At 43.3% G+C, this 23,761-nt stretch overlaps 1 protein-coding gene across 2 annotated transcripts in view; it reads left to right on the top strand.

The window, feature by feature from the left end:
• The window catches only part of Klhl6 (kelch like family member 6), a 47,221-nt gene that overhangs the window by 16,446 nt on the left and 7,014 nt on the right, over nt 1-23,761 (top strand). The window contains exons 2-5 of one of the 2 annotated variants that reach the window (XM_075969056.1): nt 3,567-3,732; nt 9,874-10,323; nt 15,256-15,493; nt 20,004-20,206. In XM_075969056.1, coding sequence (XP_075825171.1) covers nt 3,567-3,732; nt 9,874-10,323; nt 15,256-15,493; nt 20,004-20,206 — 1,057 coding nt within the window. The remainder of the gene's footprint in view (nt 1-3,566; nt 3,733-9,873; nt 10,324-15,255; nt 15,494-20,003; nt 20,207-23,761) is intronic. The other variant, XM_075969065.1, reaches the window with a different exon arrangement.

The raw sequence follows: 23,761 nt of genomic DNA on the forward strand, positions 1-23,761 counted from the left end.
TTTAAATATGTACTGTATAATTAAGAAATATAGGTTGTTAATGGATAATCATCGATAATAGTAAAGCTTGTAGTCATGTTAGTTAGATTTTCTAGATATATAGAGATATATTTTAGATAGACATTCTTCATGTCTTTCAAAGATTACAGAATAGGACATTTAAATGTTTTAATAACTTAGGACTTTTCATGACAATGAGACACTGCTCCTGGCAGCACCAATCTACTTCAAGAGGAAGATGGGCATCGAAGAGGATCCTTATGGAGTTTGCTAGCCATTTGGGCAAGAAACTGCTCTTGCCTGGACTATTGCATAAACTGGACACAGAGAACCCACAGAGAGAGGACTACTGAACTTGCCTAAAGGTGAGATGATCTTTTGGGGTTCCTGATTCATGAAAGAGTCTGCGAGACATTCTGCAGGACACAACAGATAGTGACTGAACTGACTTTGAATTTTCCTGCTTTATGGAAATGTCTGCTGGATACCATGGGCCTGAAGGCTGAAGATGGATGCCCCAACGGTACAGAGGAACTTTGGGTGACTGTCCAGGCAGCGAGACATCTCTGTCATTTCTAGAGTTTTAAAAGTTGCTTTTTTCTTGTTTGCTTAGGTAGTATTGTATCTTTCTGGAGTCTTTGATGGAGTTAAGAATAGTTAGTTATAGTTTTCCTTAGTTATGATAAACATTATTGTAGCTTTTACTTGATAACTGTTTTGTTATATGTAATTTTGCTATGTTAAAGTTAAAGCCTTTTTTTTTTGTTTAAACCAAAAAAGGGGAAATGATGGAGGAAGGTCATTGGCTAATAAAGGAACTGCCTTGGCCCATGTTATTGGTTAGGACATAGGTAGGTGGAGTAAACAGAATAGAATGCCGGGAGGAAGAGGAAGTGAGGTCAGACTCGACAGCTCTCCTCTCCGGAGCAGACGCCTCAGAGAGATGCCATGCTCCCCGCTCCAGGGAAGATGCACGCTATGAAGCTCCGACCCAGGATGGACTTAGGCTAGAATCTTCCTGGTAAGACCGGTGCTATACAGATGATAAGAAATGGGCTAGTCCAGGTGCGAGAGTTAGCCTAGAAGAGGCTAGGTAGAAATGAGCCAAGCGGTGTTTAAATGAATACAGTGTCTGTGTAATTTTTTCGGGGCATAAGCTAGCCGAGCAGGCGGCTGGGGTGTTGGGGACGCAGCCCCGCCGCCGCCTCTATTACTACATGAGCCCTCTCACCAGGCCTCTTTATTTTTCTCTTTCTCTTTTCCTTTTTTTTCTTGCTTTCTTTCTTTGAGACAGGCAAGCATCAGGCATCAAACCCAGAGATCTGCCTACCACTGAATCTCAAGTGCTGGAACTAAAGACATGTGCTGCCATATTTAGCCTTAAAAAACCAGAACTATATGTATCCTAGGCTGGACTTGAACAACTTGATCCTCTTACCTCTGGTTCTTTGGCATATCCTACTGGCATATACCATTACAACTGTTGTAATTCTTAATAATTATTCTTCTCAAAGGACGAGTTTCATCATAGCATTTCCATCCCGCCATTTTGACTTTTTTTGAGATAGCCTCTTTTATCCTGGGCTGACTTTGAATTTGCTATACAGTGGATGGTGGTTGGATATGAGTTCATCTTCTGCCTTCACCTCCTATGTGCTGGATGATAGGCATGTGCCACCTTGCCTAGCTGCCATTTTCATATGTCTGTGTCTTTATCTTTTATTCTTATGCATCCCTTTCCCCCACCCTACTACCCTTACTAAGAGGTAAATTGCTAACAACCAACCCAGCTGTGCTACCAGAGAACATAACCTGGTCTAGTGTACTCAGAGTGATACCAAGTCAATCTCCCCAGCGTTTGACTTTGTATCTTACTGATTTTCTTGACTATTGTATCCTGTTAGACTCAAGGTTGGGGGCTTAAGTCCTAACTTCTGTTTATTCTGTGGCTGACCATCTCTGGAGACCAAAATTTGCCCATGCATGTGTGTCTATGGGTCTCTGGGAGCTGCAATAACTGCTTGGGAGTTTGGCCTATAAAGAATCTGTAGGCTTAGCGTTTGTGTTCAATATGGTGGCCATGGCCCAGGGCAGTGACAACATGTCCGAGGAGAGCAAGGACATACTGGGGCTGTGGGAGTTAGATGTGCACGAGCCCTGGAGAGAAAGACGTTTCCCTTATACTTCCCCTTTCCCCCTCTTCCATAAACAGTTATGGAGTTAGTGTACTTAGAGCGATGTTAATGGAACCCAGACTCTGCCTTTGCTGTAGCTGACACCAGGAACCTGATAGAGACCAGGACACATGCTGGCAAGCTAAGACTGCAATGGTGTATGACCTCCTCTCGGAGTTTAGAAGCAAAGCATCCCTGGCATGCTCGTGTGTTTGAAGACTCAGTTCCTAGCTGGTGGTGCTGTTTAGGGAGGATGTGGGACCTAGTTGGAGGAAGTGGGTCTCGGGGAGCAGGCCTTGATGCTTACAGCCCAGCCCTACACCCTGCCCTATCTCTGCCTTCTGATCTGAAAATGCAAGGAAGCTGCTCACTCTCCTGCTGCACAGCTGACCTTGCTGCTGTGCCTTCTCTCTTACTGTAGCCTGTGCCCTCAGTCCTGGAGCTGGAGGATGCATCTTCCTGTTAAGTTACTTCTTGTGAGGTGTTTAGTTGCAGTAACAAGAAAAGTAACAAATTCATCCACCTAACCCCATGTCTCTCCCCAGCTAAAATTCCTCTGATTTATTCTGGAATATCTTGCTTGTTTGAGCTTTTACTGATGCATAGTATATTACTTATTCTTCAAATGCATCAGTAAGGTAGGGATTAACCAATAACCATTAAACATTTGCATTGATTTATATTTTCTCACTTATGCCATGGAGTAGAGTGAGTTCAAGCTTTGCCCGGACACTAGCCTTCTTCCGCCCACCACAGCCATCAGGCAGCACTTTTCAGCTTTCTCCTGGGCTCCTGGAAAACCAGGATGCTTGAGAATTACCTGTTCCTGGAGTGAAGGCTGTCTGTGGTCCCACAGTGTCAAAGCAATATCTTTATCTCTGCTGGGACAGCTGTGGAGTGCACTGTCCCAACCCTGCAGGATTAGGCTGGAGCTGATTTCTCTCTGGACACAGTCTTACTTGTTTGTCCCTTCCTGGTACTGAGCCCTGGCCTCTCTAACTCTGTTGATTTTCTGGGCTAAACAGGAGTAGGATGTAATCCACTGCGTGTGATTCTAAGAGAGAGTTCTAAAGTCACATCTAGGAAAGACAGCTCAATTCAGAGTACAGGTGATCCCAGAGAGACTAATGACAAAATACATTAAATACATTGAAATTCATTTACTTCATTCAAGAGTTCTTTATGCTAGGCACTGAAATAGCATCTACAAGGAGAGCCAAAGAATCAAGGGGCAAAATCTCAAGAAGTCAGCACATCAAATGATTCTGTTTCTATGTTGGTTCTGATTTGGGACTTCACTTTTGCAGGAGGGCAGATGACTCTAAAAGGGGATCTGTTCAGGTCTGGAACCCAGAGTCCTGGAAGGATTCACATCACAGGTCTCTCTTCCAGGGCCATGTTCTGCAACGACTTAAAGGAGAAGTATGAGAAGAGGATCATTATTAAAGGGGTGGATGCGGAGACCATGCACACTCTCCTGAACTACACATACACAAGCAAGGCTCTGATCACCAAGCACAATGTTCAGCGGGTTCTGGAGGCCGCCAATCTTTTCCAGGTGTGTGAACCAACAAGTTCTGTGCTTGCCTTTGAAGTCAGTGAAAGCAGGGATCTCTAGAGACCTGCTTAGGCCGGCTTCGAGATCTGTATCTGGAATTTACACACACACACACACACACACACACACACACACACACACACACACGGAGAGAGAGAGACGGAGAGACACACAGAAAGACAGAGAAAGAGAGACAGGAGAGATAAAGACAGAAACAGACAGAAAGATGGACACACTCACTAAGACAGACATACAGACAAAGACAGAGACACAGAGATAAACACAAAGAGAGATAGGCACACACACACATGGAAAGAGAGAGAGGAAGGGAGGGAGCAAGTGAGCGAGCAAGCTTACCTGAAGGTCAAAAGATGCTCAGTTGGGCACTCGGTGACAGGCGATGCAATGAGGTGTTTCCTGCTTTACCATACAACACTAAGGAAGTGTGGTGCCTTGGTCCCTGACTGCAGCACAGTGTCTTCCAGGTGTTGCAGCCTAGTTAGAGCCAGTGGTGTGGCCAGGGCTTCCTACACACATTTGCCTTTATCATAAGTTGGGCACAAAATTAAGGCAACACAGAGGATGGCTGAAAGCGCTGTGATGTGGAACTGACTTCTCTGATGGGAGACCCTACTGCTTGCCGTCACCACCATGCAGCTTTGGGGCCATGCTGTCTAGATATGGGGAGTCGAGACTGTGTGGCTGTGAAAGAAGAGCGGTGAGAGGTAAGAAGTGTCACAGAGGGGGGAGGACTTCAGAAATACTTCCAAGTAATATATTGTTTCTGTTCAGTAATATTTGCTTCATATGATTGTAGTAATTACACTAGCTTCATAAAATAATTAGACTATGAATAATATCAGTTGCATCCATAATTAAAACAGGGATTCCATCCAAATTATCATCTTTGCCTAGGTTGAGAATCATACTATTGATCTTGATTCCATTGTATTAATGTTGTCTCATTGCCTAGATGTGTAAGAAACAGTCCAGGGAGAGATCATATCACTTCCAGGAACCAGGGATAAGTATCAAATCTTATACATGGCTTGTTTCCTATGGAGGTGGTCTCTGCTTGGGTCATAATTAGCTTAGTATTGAAGGGAACAGAACCCAGGATGCTTACCTTCTGAGGGGTTCATGGTCCAAGCTTGTTGGTAGTGGGATTAGCTCTGTTGAGGCTAGAGTTAGGGAGTGATTTATAAGGTCTGACAAAAGACAGGATCATGGAAAGAAAATAGGAAATCCACTACAAAGCAGCCCTGATGAATTCTGAGTAACAGGTTACCACCAGTTAGGCTCAGTTTCTCAGGGCTTCTTGAAGATGTCAAGCCAATTATTTCGGGCTGGGCTGGTTTTCTGGTGATGTCCCCTAGTCAGTAAACACTCACTGCCTTGACCGTCTCTCTGTGCTCACCATCAACCTGTTTGATTGACAGGAAACCATCCTTCTTTATGGGGGTGGGGGGACTCACCAACTTCATGCTCAGTGTTTATAGTTAATCTCGTCCTGCCCACCATCCAACAACATACCCTCAGCTCAATCTTTCTGTGTCAAGAGGTCTTCTGAACTTAATGTGCCCACAACCTTGAACACAGTGACCTTTGCCCAGGAAAGCTTCAGCAGTCCTTGTTATTTTCATGCTAATACCCTCTATTGGAATGTAGGGAGGGTTGCTGACTTGTCTAAAGATGGGAAAACTGGAAATAGTAATAGCTACGACATTTACTGTTACAGATTTATTGTCTGGCACCAAAGTAGAAGCTTATTTTTTTTGAGTGACAAAGTTTGGAGTCGTTGTCAAGTCTCCTGATTCTCTTACTGTCTCAAAGCAGGTCTCACACAATAAAAAAGATTTACTTTTCTTTCTAAATGTAGTTTTTAGTATTTTTAGTTTTCACATTTTTACATATTTGTGTGTGTGTCTGTGTGAGAGAGAGAGAAAGAGAGAGAGAGAGAGAGAGAGAGAGAGAGAGAGAGAGAGAGAGAGAGAGAGAGAGAGAGAGATGAGTGTACCCATGCCAACAGCGACCAGAAGAGGGTGTCAGATTCCCCACAGCTACAGTTGTTTCTAACAGCTGTGAGCTGACAGATGAGGATGCTGGAACCGGAACTTGGGTCATCCTGCCCAGCCAACTTTCTAGTTCTAACTGCCCAGACTCAGTTCTGGTGTGTGCTGGGGGAGTCACACTGGGGCAGCTGCTTTGTATGCCATCTGATCTTCAGAGCTGGGGTTTGTACAGGAAGAAGTGTGTTGGATAAGCGTGTATCAGAGTGGGGCATCCTGCGGCCTGTAACTTCACTTTCACACTGGGGTGTGTAAGGAGCACTGTGTGTGCTCCAGCTGTCAGCACAGCGCACCCTCCTGGGCCAGGGAGTGCGCCCAGCAGCACGTGACTTTCCTTATTTTATTCCTCTGTTTGTATTCTAACCCAGGAGCTTCTTTTCTTCTTTGAACATACTTATAATCTCTCATTTGAGTTCTCTGTCTAGGATTTTATTTAATTCACCCTCACTAGGTGTCATACTGTGGAATTAGTCATTTTGGGAGGAATTATGGTATCTTGGCTTTTCATGTTACTTCATCAGACGGTGTGTACCTGGTGCTATTTCTTTGCTTGTTTTTTTTTTTATCAGCTATATTCTTTTAGTTGAAGTATTTGCAATGTTCATATGAGACTAAGGTGTGGTAGGGTTAAGTGTTCAGAAATAGTTCTCATAGTCCAGCATCCCAGACAGCCTGGTGTTAACTATATATTACTCTCAGAGTAGGATATTAATTGTGAGAACAACCGTGTTGACATTTTGATGTTTGACATAATATGCAAATGTTGTACTTTGTATGTGTGTGTGTACGCACACATGTAGTACACACACACACACAAATGCACTGAAAATTTTAAAAATGAATAAAGAATCAGAATAGATACTCCTCAAAAGACTTTCAGATGGCTTCTTTAAGGCAGACATTTCTTATGGGAACTGTGGCCATGTCTCTTTGATGGTATTTTAGGAGTTCCTGTGTGGTCGTGTCTCTTTGGTGGTATTTTAGGAGTTCCTGTCAGAGTCAGGTGCTGACTGTAACTTTTAATTCACTTATCCATCTAAACAGGAAACTGGTTATACCTGTTACTATTATTTGTCATCTCTCAGTTCTAAAAACCAGGTTCGAGGAACAACATGCTGAAAATTTATCCAAAGGCAAATACATAAAAAAAAAAAAAAACAACAACTTGTTTTCATGACTCCCTCACATGCCAGCAAATTCCTAGCTACTGGTTGGATCACTCTGAAATACTTGTTGACGTATATTTTGGGAGAGCTTAGGCAGTCAGAGACACCTACTTTCCCTTGTGGTCATAAGGTCTCTTGAGATTCTCCTGGCTTTTGTTAGCCCAACAGCGCAAGCCTGCCACTGTCCTTAGCAAGCAGGCTAAAGGTTCATCTTGCCTCCTTCTATGTGACTTCAGGCAATGTCTTTTTCTCTGAATTCTCTATTTCCTCCTCTCTGTAGAGGGACAGGGAGGGAGGAAGGGAGGGAGAAGAGGGCTGAGGCAAGTGCACATGTTCTTTGTCAGGCTACAGGTAAAATCTTAAGTGTTTAAATCTGTAAATGTAGCGTGTAAATGTCCACTTGCAAGTGTAGTTGGAATATCCTCTTTTTACTAATTAAATAAGAGACGTTTGTTTAAAAATAGTTTGTGAAGTGCAGTGACAGATGAAGAAACTCACGGGTCTTAGTGCATTCCAGATGTCTATTAAGGATCTTTTTCTTCTGTCTGGCCTTTCCTACTCATCTGCCGTCAGACTTTCGTAGTAGACATTGCTGGAAATAAAAACAAAATCATGACCTAGAACCTCTGGGCTGCTAGATCTGGCTGGGCAGAGCACAGAGCAGAGCTGTTACAGGCACCTCCACATGAGGCCGAGGAAGGGATAAGAACAGATTCCACATCGGGGAATTAGAGAAGCCACTGGGGAGAACTGGCTTTGAAGTAAGAGCTTCATGGAGAGGTGGGCTTTATCTGTTCTTCTTATTCCATTTTTTATTTATACAGTTATTTACCCAGAACTAAAGTGCCAGGGTGAAGTAGATATTTCATAATGTTACCATAACAGTGAGTAGCTCATAGAGTTTCCCAGAGTTGAGCGTGGTGGCACAAGCCTGTAATCTCAGTCTTTAAAAGGATGAGGCAGGAGGATAAAGAGTTTGAGGCATCTTTGGGCTATAAAAATATAAATCAAAAATTAAAAAAAAGACATACAAAAATCAAACAAACAGTTTGGATTAGGATTCTCAGCTCAATCACTTTCACAGTTCCTCAAGCAAGGAGGTGAGCTGTAGGCACACTGGGTTCTACAGACAGAGCAGAGGGAGGCAACACCAACTCCATCTTTCTCCAGCTTTGTGTTGGCTCTCAAAGAAACATTTTGTAGATGATAAGTTGGAAGCGATGCTCTGATAGGGAAAATCATGTTTTGTGATTGGAAATGACATTGAAAATGGGGGATATGTGTTTTGGAGGGGTACTGCAGTGTAAAGATTGGACTCTCTTCAACTCAGTCTGCCAGTTCAAAACCAGACCCAAGACCACTCCTGCCCCACCCTCCCCTTTTATCCTCATAGCTTCTTGTCACCAGAACCTGTTCTTTGCATACCATACTTCCCCCTGCCAGGTCTGTCCCCATATCTCTTCCCAGTACCTGCCCTCAGCGGGGCTTCCTCACCTGGCCCTTCCCTGTGATCTCCTTCTTCCTTCACTTAGATGAGCAGCTCAAGCACACTGAGAACATGATCTTGTGAACCCAGCGGACAAAGAGAGGTCCAGACTTGTGCAGAACACAGCCCCAGAGAACAGTAGTGAACTAGATGCCTGGGAGATGTGATCTGTGAAATATCAGCATTGAACACAATGGCAATGACGATGTTTTGTAATTTATAAAATGCTGCCCAAACATTAAATTCATATTCTCTGCAGAAGATGATGTAGAGTTAAGGTGGGATATGGGAACCAACCAATATTTTTTTTAAATTATTCTTTTTCAATTACAAAAGTGATTTTAATTCATTGGGGAAGGGGTAAATAACACATTAACAAAGAGTAAACGTCCCATAGCTTGATTGGTGAGTGTGATACCTTAAACTGTAGTATTTTATATGTCAGTTCCCTTGGGGATCAGAACTTGGGTCACCAGGCTTGATTAAAAAGCATTTTTATCTGCTGAACCATCACCCTAGTTCAAAAGATAAAGACTCTTATTAAAAATAACTGTAAGACCATAATTGCCCCTAAAATTAATAATACCTTTTCATGTCTTCAAATATTAGTGCTTGTAAACATTTCTCTGACTTAATTTGCTGCTTACATCAGACATTCAAGTATGGTCCATACTTTGCAGTAAGTTGATATAACTCGTAAATCTCTCATCTTTATATTTTTAGTCTTTGATAATTTATACATGCATATAATGGTTCTTGGTCATATTTACACCTCACTTCTCTAACTCCTTGAGGACCCACTCTGGCCCTTCATCCCTCCTCCCAACTTCATCATCCCCCTTTAGAAAAATAACCCACTAAATCCAATTTGTGCAATTGCAATCATGGATGCAAGCAGAGTTCCTGTTTTCACATTTTCCCTCCTTCTCTCCCTTTTTTACATTTGTAGCATATTTACAGGAGAAATTAGACCAGTTGTTCCATGGAATTTCCTACCATCTTGATGTGGATGAATGTGTATGTATGTATGTATGTGTATATATATATATACATATATATATATATAATTGATGATTAAATCTAGAGGTTTAAATTTAGGAAAAATAGCTTGATACCAGAGCACTTACTTAACACATGCAATGCTGTGTGTTCCACCCCAGTCCTATAAAATAAACAAAAATAAATCTAGATGTCTGATCAGATTTAATGCACGGATCTGAAAACCCAATACATTATATTTTTCAGAGGACTTAAGGTAATCTTGTAAGATGTTTTTAAATTATTTACAGAGTTCTTGGCTATGTGACTGTACTGTTCGAAATTTAGGCTGCTGCTGAGTTTTTGCTGGCACACACAACTCACTGATGAATGTTCTTGTGGACTGAGCACTTCCTGGCCTGACTCTCCACCCTTCTGTTAGTTTCTGCAGCTGGTGGATGCCTGTGCCAGCTTCCTTACAGAAGCCTTGAATCCAGAAAATTGTATCGGAATACTGAGGCTGGCAGACACACACTCCTTGGACAGTTTAAAGATGCAAGTTCAAAGTTACATCATTCAAAACTTCGTTCAGATTCTGAACTCCGAGGAGTTCCTTGAACTTCCGGTGGATACCTTGTATCACATCTTGAAGAGTGACGATCTTTGTGTGACGGAGGAGGCTCAGGTGTTTGAGACAGTGATGAGCTGGGTCCGGCACAAACAATCAGAACGACTCTGCCTACTCCCCTGTGTTCTTGAGAATGTGCGCTTACCACTTCTGGACCCGTGGTACTTTGTGGAGATGGTTGAAGCAGATCCTCTCATAAGGCAGTGTCCCGAGGTCTTCCCCCTGCTTCAGGAAGCCAGGATGTACCACCTTTCTGGCAACGAGGTAGGTTGGATGTCAGAGGCGCTGCATTTCATTGGCAATGTAAGAAGAGAGCCAGGGCTCTCAGAAATGCAAGTGACCTTTGCTCACACCTCAGGACAGCAAGTAGAGGAGTCCAGTCCTTCCAGAAGCTGGGATTCCTGATCTGTATAACGGGGATGATAGCACGTTTTTACACAGCCGTGGGGAGGATTTAGTGAGAAGTGGAAACTGTTTGGCACCGTGGCTGTCTCATCTGTCCTCTGCCCAGTTGTGTGGGGTCCCCTCCAGTCACATTCTGAAGGGATGCTACTTCCTTACATTTCCCATTCTTGTGAGCATTTGTATCTGTTGTTCTATTCTGACGCTGTCTTGCATCACTTTTCCCTCTCACTCTTCTCCTGTATCCCCTTTATGCTCAAATTCATGGTCTCTGTTTCTTTAGTTGTTGATGTTTATGTTCTGCTGTGGTTTTTATTTATTGTGTCCAGTTCTCCCAAAGGATACGGTTTTCCAGCCTTCAGGACAAGGCAAGGTCCAGAGGCCCCTCATTTCTTCCCTGAATTTATAGAAATTCCTTAGACCTCATTACTGTACTCCCAGTCTGTTCTCCCACCAACTCATCCCCACTCCTGGGCTGATGGAGGATGCAGGTGTGAACTTTGCTCCTGGCCTGACCTTTTCATTGGCTCTCCTTCACCTTCAGGAAGCCATCCACTCTTTCTTCTAAAGTCCCCTGAGCTCTGTTCACTAAAATACCTCCTGCTTAGGTCTCTGGCATCATTTACTACCCACCTCTACTGTGTGTGTTTGTATTTACAAATTAAAAACAAATTTAATTAAAATCCGCCTTTGAATGAAAATATCATTGCATCTCTTTACCCTTCCATTTCCTCCCTCTCACTCCTCTCCTGTATCCCCCTTATGCTCAAATTCATGGTCTCTGTTTCTTTAGTTGTTGATGTTTACGTTCTGCTGTGGTTTTTATTTATTGTGTCCAGTTCCCCCAAAAGATATGGTTTTCCAGCCTTCAGGACAAGGCAAATGTTGTCTAATGCTTCCTTCTTCTTCCTCTACCTAACTTCTGCGTCTACTCAAAATCCAAGGTTACCTTCTTCAGAGAACCCTTTGTGTTCCCATTGGTTCGGTCTTTGGTCATGACACAAATGTCACATGGTGGGCATTGAATTCATCATCTTGTAATACTCTAAACTTGCAACTTGTTATAGTAGGAACCAAGTCTTACTGGACTTTTTGTCTCTAGATCTTAGGAGAAATCTCTGGCGTGTTGTGAATGGCAGTGTTTACGGATGACCCAATGGGCACCAAGAAGGTGTTTGCTGCTACCCGTTCTCCTTTGCAATTCCTCAAGATGTTTTTTACTCATAATCTTGTAAAGACAAGGCCAGATTTAGCGGAGGAGCAAGCTCACCAAAAAGCTATGGTATAGGGAGAGGTTGCTGTTGATTGACAGGCATGTGTACCTATCACTGTGCAAAATGTGCCAAACCTCATCTGCAGGCTATGGTAGAAACCTCAGCCCAAAGTTGTTCAGGAATCGTATCTGTCTGTGACTCCTCTGGAGCTTATTCCTTCATCTGTATGGATGGCTGTATTCCTTGACTGTTCTTAGAACTGCTTGCTGCTCATTTATTCTTCACAGGTATCCTTGGAGTTTGGCGTTTGGTCAACCTGGGGTTTTCCTTGAGAGAGGAGATTCTCACTTCAAATCATATCACGCTAACAGACACATTGCTGGTCTGTTACTTCTCAAACAGAGTTGCAGAGAATTTCTCTATCCATGCAGGTTGCGGATTTGTTGGCATAAAGCTGTTCTCAACTCCGCCCATCATCAGTACTATCTATAGACTATGTAGTGACGTGGATCTATACTATCTATATAGAATCTGTAGTAACATAGCATCTTGAATTCCAGATAGTGGCTCTTTGTGCCCCCATTGGTCTTGCTAGAGATATCATAAATTCTGTTGATTTTTTTCAATAAACTAACTCCTGGTTTAATTTTATTTTCTCTGTTGTTTTCTGTTTTCTATTTAATTTTCTTTCTATTTTGATCATGATAGAATTCTTTTTTTTTCTGTTTACATTCTGAATTTACTTCCCCCCACCTAGTTTCTTAAATTATAAGTTTTGGACATTGATTTGAGACCTTTCTTTCTCCTATCCTTGTTACCCCATTGGGAATCACTACATAATGAATCACCCTACAACTTCACAGTTTAAAGCAGCAGACAGGGTTGCAGATCCATGGTAGAGTTCTTGCCTAGCAGGCATGATGATGCCCTGTGTTCAATCCTACACTGCAAAAGGAAAAAGAACGTAAAATGGCTTGGCTTAGTTGGGTGGCTCTGATGTAAAGTTTCTTACTAGGTGTCGATCCAACTATTATCTATTGGCTTAGACTTCAGCAACCTCAAAGCTCAAATGAGATCCAAGCATCCACATGCTACTCACTCACAGTATTGCAGGCATGCATCTGTCCCTTACTGTCTATTGGCTTGAAGCTGTGCTTTCTTGCCATGAGGGCATCTACATAGCAGATGGCATTCCACTAGCGCAAATTATCTTAGAGAGACTAAGAAAGCAATCAATATGGAAGCTTTATTGCCTTTGGTAGTGTGGTGGAACACCACTTCTGCTGTAATCCTTTGGTTAGAGAGACTGATTCCAGAACAGTAAGGGCTGTGAATTCTGGGAGACCATTGTGGAGAGTGGGTACCACACTGATTTGTATTGTAAGAGGGAGTCCATACCAGGGACCTTGGCTTCCTGTCTTATCCATCCATCCATCCATCCATCCATCCATCCATCCATCCATCCATCCATCCACTGACTCATAGAAAGCCATAAGACCCAGGTACTGATTGTTCTTTGTGCTGAGAATCCATTAGAGAAAAAGGGATGTCCTTATAGTAAATTATAAGACTGTTCTTGAAGCATTGCCTACCGTACCCAAATCCTGACTGAACAAAGATGACCAGCTTGTTTTGGAGGTTGTGCCTCAGCTGTGGGGAGGGAATGTTTGGGAACAGAAACCAGGCTGATATTGGGAAGAAAGGTGCAGAGAAGCACTTGTTTGTTTGTCTTTGGTGTCAACTCTTTGCTCAAATCCTACCAACCAGCTTCGTACCTTCAGATGTCCCCAAGCTCTGGCCCACTGCTCTCATCCTTACCCCATGGACTTTCTACTGCTTATGCTCTCAGGCTCAGCACATTAATGAGGGCTTTATCCTGTCACATTTCTTCCCGCTCTTCCTTTGTACTCACAACTAACAGGCCCACCACAAATGTTATGGCCACAGTACAAGCTCACAAAGTAGGGATGCAAAATTTACTGGATCTAGCTCCTTGGCACACACACACACACACACACACACACACACACACACACACACAAATAACAAATTGATGTTGTTAATGTTTGCTGGGGAGCCACCCGGTCAGTGGTGGTGCACACCTTTAATCCCAGCACTCGGGAGGCAGAGACAGGCAGATCTCTGTGAGTTCAAAGCCAGCCTGGTCTACAAGAGCTAGTTCCAGGACAGGCTCTAAAGCTACAGGAAAACCCTGTCTTGAAAAACCAAACAAAAAAACCAAACCAAAAAAAAAAAACCCTTTTGTTGGGGAGACACAAACATACTACAAGACTCACTCTAGATAGATATTAATGACAAACCGAAATAACAATTCCACTGAAGTTAGCTTGGTGAGTTGGGTGACCCCCCAGACGGCTGCATTACTGAAAAGTCTCACCTCATTATGGATGATGAAGTCACACAAACTGTATCCTGGAGTTCCATTTTCATTTACCGATGGACTTCTTCTTTACTGTAGCATTTCCCAAGATCACTTGCAGCCGGAGGAGAGTAGGAGACAAGTAATGGCTGGACTCCCGCATAAAGGCCCCTCTTCCTTCTATTAGGGAATGTCAATAGTATCAGTGACCATTACCATAGACTGCAATGTTATATAACGTGCTTGGCCCAGGGCTTGGTGTATAATAAGTAATAGAAAACAGACCCTCTTTCTATTTCTTTCTCTCAAAACGAGACCCCCCCCCCCGTCCCCCTAGCTCTCTTTCTGGAACAAACAGTTGATAAGGAAGGAAAGCATGCACCTATAGCCTGGTAGCCCCTCCCCCTTGTACCAGCAAGACAAGCTTCTGGGCCTTCCTACAGCCTGCTCCATGCCCCTTGGCAGGTGCAATAGCACAGACTGAATTTTGAAGTACCTGTGTGTTAGCCTATCTCTTGAAAACCCATGAGTCAGAAACACCCTTTCTTCTTGGGGTTTGAAGCAAGGCTCTCTGTCTCTGCCATTACTCTCCCCCACCCCCAAACACGCACATCTTCAAGGTCCCATTATGGCCGTTTGTGGTCACAATGCTTTATTTCTCTTAAGGAAGCTCTTCTTTCGATTTGAAAACCTGCCATCCCTTGCAGCCCCATCCCCAACCCCCGCCCAAATAAAGACCTTCTGAAGGGTGACGTGTGTCAGCTCCTTCCCGTGGACCCCCCAGCCTGTTCTTTCTTTTTTACATTTTGACAATAGGTATTGAATAAATATTAACTTTGACACTCATTCCAGGAGCTCAGGTTTCAGAACAGGTAGGAGAGAAGAGGCGGGAAGTGCATTTGGTGGCAAACAGATTTTTGTCTTAAGATAGCAGCAGAAATGACAGGTAAACAATTCATTCAGTACCTGTTCCACAGCGGGTCCTGGGTCATCACAGTCCATGTCTAATACAACAAACCTACTGGGTAGTTACAGTCAGACAGCCATCATACAGATGATGAAGGCATGGTCAAGGAGAAGTCACAAGACTAACAGCGGTGGAGGCAGAAACCGGGACCTGCCTTTTGTGGTTCCACAGCCCAGGCTGTGCATCGTCATGTTCTATTCCCTCTGTCCACACATCCTCTCATTGATTTCTAGATTATTTCAGAGCGCACCAAGCCCAGGATGCATGAGTTCCAGTCTGAGGTGTTCATGATTATTGGCGGTTGCACAAAAGATGAACGATTTGTGGCCGAGGTAACCTGCCTGGACCCCCTGAGGCGCAGTCGCCTGGAGGTGGCCAAGCTCCCGCTGACAGAGCATGAGCTGGAGAGCGAGAATAAGAAGTGGGTAGAGTTTGCCTGTGTGACATTAAAAAATGAGGTCTACATCTCAGGTAAGCTGGAGGCTGGGATCAAAGCGGTTCCTCAATAGCATTCTATGCTTCCCTAAGTAAAAACCAACCAACCAACCGCCGTGCGAGAATGTCTGTGAGTTCAGGATATAGAACCAGGAGCTTAGGTGGTTTTATCCTGGAGAAAGCATTATCACTTCAAACATGCTGAAATACGAGCAGCACAGACAGCAAAAACGGTTTGTTCAGTCTGCTGTAGGCACAGGGCACTGATCTGAGTGTTGGACTAGAATAATGAAATGTCGTATCCCCCCACAAACCCGACCTCCCCAAACTTCTCAGTGATCTGCTTCCACTGAAAGAATGGGAATACATTTACATTGCTAAGTTATTGCTCAATTATTAACAGTTATTTGCACTTGCCTTCTCCTTAGACTTGAAGTTCTGTGGGAGTTAAATCAGTCTCTCGCACCTAGCAATGTAAATCCTCAATAGATATTTTTGAATGACACAGTCTCTGTCATCTTTCCCGCTTAGTAGGTAAACCTGTACTTTAACAACACGTAATTACCAGTCATAGTAAGAGAGGGTAAATTATGAAGTAGGAGAAAACAGGGCTCAGAGAGGTTCTAGGTTATATCCTGGGGTTGGACAGGATCACAATCCAGGGGCTAAGCCCGGGTCCTAGTCCTTCTCATTCATATAAAAAGAAGAGTGCAAACATACCCTTCCCACTGCTTTGTATTTAGTGTCCTCCAAAGAGTAACGTTAGCTGATCTCCGTGTCTGTTCATAATATTGGTCAGACTATAAGTTTCTTTTTATTGTAGGAATATCATAAGATTTGAACAATACAGAGAATGGCATTTGGTTCCATGATAATTTCCATGTTTTGATATTTTTTAATAAATTATTTTTATATTTTTTTAGGATAACTAATATTAGCTATTTCAACAAGCCCCAAGTCCCACTTAGTGAATGAACAAGGATGTGTGGGAGTGGTGGGGTCAGGAGGCCGTTGCTTAACTTAGGCTTTCAGGGACTCGGGTTTTTTCTGACATAGGATTCTGCCATCCTCCACACAGGGCCTGAAGGAAAAGACACAGCTACTCCACAGAGCTATAGCTTGCAAGGCCACAAGGCCACTGGCAAGAGCCAACAGCGTGCCCTTCTTTCCCAGAATAGAGGGTCGGCAATGTAGTTTAGCTATGCGTCCAGGAAGGAGGAACAGATTTGGTAATCAGAACTGATCTCTGCCACTGCACATGTACTTACTGTTTATAATCTACTTCAGAAAAATACTCTAGCAGACATTTGCATACACAATAACTTTGAATTTGTGGAAAGACTCCTAGAAGAGGTCTTAAGACTAGTGAATTGAGAATTTGTGGAGAATATGTTTCTCCACAAAGATTACACATATGTAGCTTAACCAGAGCCCATTTTCTACATTCTTCAAAACGATTGTTATCAACAATTATTTCTGATGTAATAGACTAAAATATATACATTTACATTCTCGTATCTTTAGTGATGTTGAGTAAATTTTCATATAATTATTGGCTAATTGTATTTATTTTAAAGTATGTCTCCTCATACCCTTTGCCTGTTTTCTATTGTTGTGTATTTGTCTTTTTCTTACTAAATATCCTTTGCTCTGTGGTGTAGTTACTTTCCCTTTAGATTGTGGTTGTCTTTGAACTTTCATTTACATTCTCCCTACCGTTTTCTCTCCTGCGTGATTCTACTTTCTCATCACGCTCTCCAAATCACTGAGTTAGTCTCCTACATCCTTCCCTAAGTCACATTTGAAAACTGTTTTACCTGTAAAGTGGCATAGCTATCTAACTTGTCTCCAGATGGCCAACTGCTAAACAACATTTAATCACTTCTATATATTTGAGTTTGTTTTTGTATTCAATTTTAGTCGGTCAGTTTATCTAACCTTATACTCACACTAGTTTCCTTTTGTTATTATTTTCATATTTGACCTTCTTTCTCTCTTCATTTCCCTTTCCCAAAAGTCCTTCCGGCGGTGGTGGAACACTTGCCTGGAATTCGCTTCCTCACTCACACCACAGAAAGCTTTTTCTGGAGAATCTTCTAAATATCTTGTAGCAGTCTACACACTGTTAAAAGAACTGAGGACACAGACACCTGAGGGAGGTTGGGCAGCTGTTAGGTAGCTCTTCTCATCTTTGCAATATGCTTTCTAAACCAGCCAGATGTTAAGTCACTAAGGAAAGCACAGCATTTGTTTTCTCTTAATAAAGACCTCGTTGAAAGTTTTCATGACATTTTCTAATCTTTAATACTACCCAAATGGAACCAACATCATAATGTCTTGAGTAGAGAACCCCCCCCCCCCCAAAAAAAAGGACAAAGCAAAGACGAAGGTTCAAGGCATGTGGACACAGCCCTAGGAAAGGAAGAGCAGCCCCTCTGCAGCCATGGTACCAGTCAGTGACACACCCACCAAACTCAGGCACACAGTTTCTATGCCAAGGAGCCAGGCTTGACCACACTTATACCCAAGAAGCCAATTTAAACAGTCATTTGTAGTAAAAGTCAATTAATACAGCCAAATTAATAGTAAAACGCAGAAGAGGGGATTTACTCAGTGAGGCCACATTGGAAAGAAGGACAAAGATATCAGGCAACCCCACTCAAGTTCACATTTGGGGCCCCCAAATGAAGTCACAGGCTTTTGATTTGATTTGATTTGATTTATTGAGACAGGATCTCACTGAGTAGCCTTGGCAGCCTTAGAACTCTCTGTGAAGACCAGGTTGGCCTCAACTTCATGGAGATTCTCCATCTCTGCCTCCGGAGTGCTGCGGTTAAAGATATGGTACCAGGGACATGCACGACTAAGCAAGCAGTCCTAAAGACCATTAAAGTGTGGTCCTATCCATTAATAACCCATCTTTGGCCGGGCTTCGGTCTTACCTACAAGATCGTCTGAAAAATTGCTAGAACTCTGGGAAATCTCTTTATGGCAGGCAAGTTCTCCCCCTGGCCAACACTTTGCTCTCAGCCTCTGTCGTCTTCCAACATGAGATTCCTGGAGAAATTCTCATTTCCTGGGGTCCATGGTTTCATCTCTTCATTCTTGTCATACTGGTCACTTCATCATGCCATTGTTCTTTATTGCAGAGGGGGTGGGGCATCTTCGAGGACTACTGGAAGCATCTATAAAAATTCACACGTGCCTTTGACACAGACATCATAATTTTTGTGTTCTAAGAGAGTGGTTGTAAAGAAACATTAGCCATTTCACTCTCAAATGATCAATTGTAAACATTCCATATTTTCATAATAAAAATTAATTAAAAATAAGACAAAGGCACATTGCCATCTAGAGGTGCAGGGATGGGTTCCTTGACTCTGCCAGCTAAAGAAATAAAGGCAGGAAAGAAGTGCTGCTAGAAATCATAGGGAGCCCCAGAAGACCCATCAGATAGCACCCAAGAAGTCTGTTCTCTCTTTGGGGTTCTTGGTTTTCATATTAATAAAAGATTTAAGAACAGACTCAAATGAAGCTCAAGGGCAATTAGTTAGAGTTTAAAAGAAAAACCCAGGAGAGGAAGCTGTAACTCTTACAGCTGCCTGGAAAGGAGGAGGAGACAGGAGGGGGAGAAAAACAAAAGTCAAGCTGCTTTAGATAAGACAGCATGGAGGTCAGCCAGCTGGGCACAGGCAGCTCCGGGAGTCTGGTGGGTGATGGTGTGGGGGAGGGGATAAGGAGTGGGCGGTGTCTTTAGAAAGAGTGCGGAATCCCAAAACCTTGCTTAGGGAGTTTAAAGTGCGTTAAAGTTCTGGCCAGTATCTGATAGAAAAGCCTAGAAAAGAACTAGAAATAGTCAGGACATCGTCCGGTTCTGGTTCAGTGTAGGGAGGGCACTAGGGCGGGAACTCTGGAAAGGAAGAGATGCATTGTCTTAAGGTGGACCTGCCTTCCTGGCAGGAGCCCCAAACCATATTCCAAGCCTGCCCCACTGGATTAACCCTTGAGAGGAGGCAAAAGCTTGCCTAGAGGTCGATTCCATTCTTTATACTACTTACTCTTTTATGTAGATTGAAGATGTAAGCGGAAATAATGTTGCAAGATCTCTTGGTAATTTCTTCCACACTGTTGCTTCTTCTAGTTTTTTATTTGTTTGTTTAAATAAATGAATAAATAAATACACTTAGAACATGAACTTTCTTCTAACTTTCTGACTGTCCAGCCCTTGCACAGTCTTGCTCCCCGCTTCTTGGGGAGCACAAACCCTGGATTAGACTCTCCCACCCACCCAGACTGACCTCACTGAAGCCTTCTCTGGATCCTTCCACGTGGCCCCCCTTCCTGAGCTTTAGCGGCACAGCCCGGACTTTGTGGCTTCTCATTCTTTTGAGTTTGTCTTGTCCTTCCTATGAGACCTTCAGGATTTCTCCATCTCCCCTTGACTGGGACTTGGCTGAACACTTAGCGCTTTGAGGAGAATGCTGGGGGAAAACTGGATTTGGAGACGTCTGCTTGGTGTTTTTAAAGTACTTTGTGTCTCTTGTAGGTGGCAAAGAAACACAGCATGATGTTTGGAAATATAATTCTTCAATCAACAAGTGGATTCAGATTGAATATTTAAACATAGGCCGCTGGAGGCATAAGATGGTCGTATTGGGTGGCAAAGTCTATGTCATTGGGGGTTTTGATGGCTTACAGAGGATCAACAATGTGGAGACTTATGATCCCTTCCACAACTGCTGGTCAGAGGTATGGAAGATCGTTTCCGGGAGCAATTTCAAAGCTTCAACAACAAGAACAAAACAAAAATCCTGCCAATGGTGGTGGCTGATGATTGATCACTTTGACGTTGCCTATGGTGGTGGCTGGTGATTGATCACTTCGACATTGTCTATGGTGGTGGCTGGTGATTGATCACTTTAACATTACCTATGGTGGTGGCTGGTTGATTGATCTATTTGGTCCCATAGACATCTTCTTGAACTTCTCTCTTCCTAGGAGTCAAGAGTCAATATTATTGATCCAGTTAGAGTGAAAGACCCCCAAGGTGGGCTGCCTTTCAGTCTGGGGAGACCCTCCCAAAGAACAGCGAGGCCACTCATACGGCTGCAACAGCAAGAGGTTTATTGAGTTAACACAGGTACCTGCGGGCAACAAGTCTTTCGGAGGACTTGCGCACCTTCAGGTTGGAACAGTGGGTTTTTTATAGGGTAGGGAAGCAGAAGCGTGGGAACAGAAGCGAGATGCATAGTTACAGGGTTCTGATTGGGCAATTCAAACAAGGCTCGGGTTCAAACTGAGTACAATTTCGTGGTTTCCAAGAAATCAGATATACATGCTGCCCTGGCCTATCTAGGGTGCCATTCTTCCTTTGGACCCCAAGTCCCCTGCTGACAGTCCGGATGGTTGACCAGAGATATCTTGCCTTGCTCAGCGCCCCTGCCCCTAAGCTGACCACAGCCCTTATCTCTAAGTTAAACTCCCCTGTCCTAGCTTCTAATTATATTGCTCAAAAATTCAAGCCTTGTAAAATAGCGTTATTGCTGCTGCTAACTTAATGCTGCTAGGTAGGGGTCTTTCATCCCCCCATTTCTTATTGTGAATTTGAATAAAATCATTTATTCAACTAGCGGGCATTCTTAACATGTTCTGGATCATATTGTTTAAGCTGATGATATTGCTGAGTGAGGACCAAGGTTTGGATAGCTGAAAGTCTGTCTTTTATAAATTGTACCAGGCGGTTTATAAACCATCCTTTAAACTATCCTTGTTGAGAAGATAGTAGAACACCTCTAGGGTGTGTAGAATAGCTCTTGGCAAAATTGTCTGAATGAGGCTTGAAATTAACTATATGGTAGACATTGTGAACCACTGTAGACCCGAGAATAGCACCCAACACTGTGGCAATAATAGTCTATTGACTACAAAGAGCTTAACTCAGCCCTAAGAAACACATGCCTTTTTATAAGAGACAAGTTCAGTATTATGAAGACAAATCTCTTTTACTGTAGACACCGGGAGTGTTGATCCTCAACTCCAGAGAATGTGCCGGAGAGGTCAGTTTTGGTCCAGCTGGCACCACATGGCATTTACGGGTTTCCATTGCATCCTGTAGCATCAGCTTTATCCAAATGTACAGGGTTGTGTCCATTGTGAGAACTTTAACAAACAATGAGAGAAAATGCAATACAGGATGACAAATGTTTAAAACAAAACAAAAAGCCCTAAAGCCAGAGGACAGCCAATGAGGACATAAATACCCAGGCTTTAGAAAAACAAAACCTGTCCAGAGGTAAGGAGGCTTTAGGTGTGTTTGCTTATCTCTGCAGTTATCTGCACAAAACGGTCTGATCTGGAAAAGTCTTAAACAGTACAAAATAATTCCTGTCAATCTGTCCCAGACACACAGAGGAGGAAGAGAACAGAATTGCCTTTTGCTTCTGCTGTGTGATATTGTGCTTTAAAAGACATTAAAAAATGAGCAGAGCCCTGTGGGTTTCTGACTTTAGGAAAGAAGAGCCTTAAAGGTGATGTAAGCCCATCTTATAGCAGATGTGCCTGCCCTGTGCAAGCCTTGAGCTCAGGATTCCATCATCAAGGTCAGCCATTCTCAGCAAATACATGAGCGGCAGCTAACTAGCCAGGCAGCAGAACTAGTGGCAACGATGCCGGGGTGTTTTGAACCCAGAACAGGACAGGAGGGAGGGAGGTCTGTCCAGTCATTTTTGCTGGTCTCCAGGGCCAATTATGTCAATTTGTTTTTTTAGAATTTTATTTATCTTATCTATCTGACCTGAGCTTTGGGGTTGGTAAGCTTAATTTTCAATTGATCCCCAATATCTTGGCCATACCCTAACTTACCTGGGCAACAAAGGCAGGTCTATTATGGGACATGATTATCTTGGGCATCCCCAACCTTAGAATGATCTTTTTTTATGATCTTCTTAGCCATCATATTGGGTGTCTCAATCTTGGTCAATGTATGATGGCTATCTTCTTTGGCAAATGTGTGGCCTCCTGGAGGCTCAAAATTTCTGCAAATGTATATTGCTTTGTGTATACAGTTGAGGGTAAAAGCATACCTGCTGTTAGTATAGACGTTCCCTCTGCCATCTGTAGAGCTTGTATCAAAGCCATAAGTTCAGCTTTCTGGTCGGGCCGCCATCTCTGAAGGGAGGCTACTGGCCTAGATCATTTGCTTCCTGTCCACCAGTGCTGCCCCCCGCCTTCCGCTTACCTTCAGTCTTGTGTGCCTGCTCAGCTTGGACCGCCAGCCTTGTGCCCCAGGCAAGCTTCGCCCTCATTTTCGGCTCTGCCTGGCACAGCTTAGTCTGCCATTTTGCCATTCACCTGTCCTTTATGCAGATGCTGGCAGGATCCATAGTCCATCGACGTCAGCCCAGCACAGGAGCAGTAGTCTGGCACAGGAGGGCATCTGTGGTAGCATTGTGACTGCTGTATCGCTGTCTGACATGGGTGAGGGGAGCAAGACTGTAAAGTGAGCAGTTAGGGCTCATGTAGGCTTTAGAGCAAGCACAGCATCAAGGCAGTTGCTAGGAGGTGAGGATTTCTTCAGCGGTGACGGCAGGGAGAGGTGGTCATCCCGGTGAGGAGGGCGTGGTAGAGGCAGAGGTAGACAAGCAGCCTGCATCTCCTGCAGAACTGAAAACAGCAGCGAAAGCAAAAGTCCCTCGTTTGGTCAACAAAAGGCTTTGGTCATACATTCAGAAGTGACCAGGGAGGAACGAGTCATTTATTTGTCTTTTTCCCAAATTTATAGTTTGTAAGGTGTCCAGTTCGTATTCTTTACTCAGTTCCAGTGTCCCTCTTCATTTGTCTTTGATCTTCTGTTGCCCAGGCTCGCTCCTTATCTGTCTGTGTCCTGTCTCTCTCTCTTTTTTTTTTTTTTTTTTTGCTTTCCGCCTCTTTCTCTCTCTCGCTTTTTTTCTCTGTCCCTTGTTTAACATTTTTTTTCTAAATCTTTACTAAGTATAATCTTTTAACCCATTTATTTGCTGTATCTTTTTTTATATCTGATGTTGCCTGTCCTATGTAGGCCATGACTACTGCTGTCTGCTGACCTTCAGAGGTTGGGTAAAAATGCTTGTAAACTTCTATTAATCATTTAAAGAACACAGATTTTAACTGGCCCCTGGAGAACCTCTCTTATCTTGGCCGAATTAGTGGGGTGCCTTGCAGCCCCCCCCCCTGAGATTTGCCATGAGCCCAACATTTTGACTGTCAGTTTCTCCCTTTAAGAATTAATTAGACATTATCATGTAGAAGAATGAAAATAGATCCATA

The sequence above is a fragment of the Microtus pennsylvanicus genome, chromosome 1 (genome assembly GCF_037038515.1).
Source record: "Microtus pennsylvanicus isolate mMicPen1 chromosome 1, mMicPen1.hap1, whole genome shotgun sequence".
Taxonomy (NCBI): Eukaryota; Metazoa; Chordata; class Mammalia; order Rodentia; family Cricetidae; genus Microtus; species Microtus pennsylvanicus.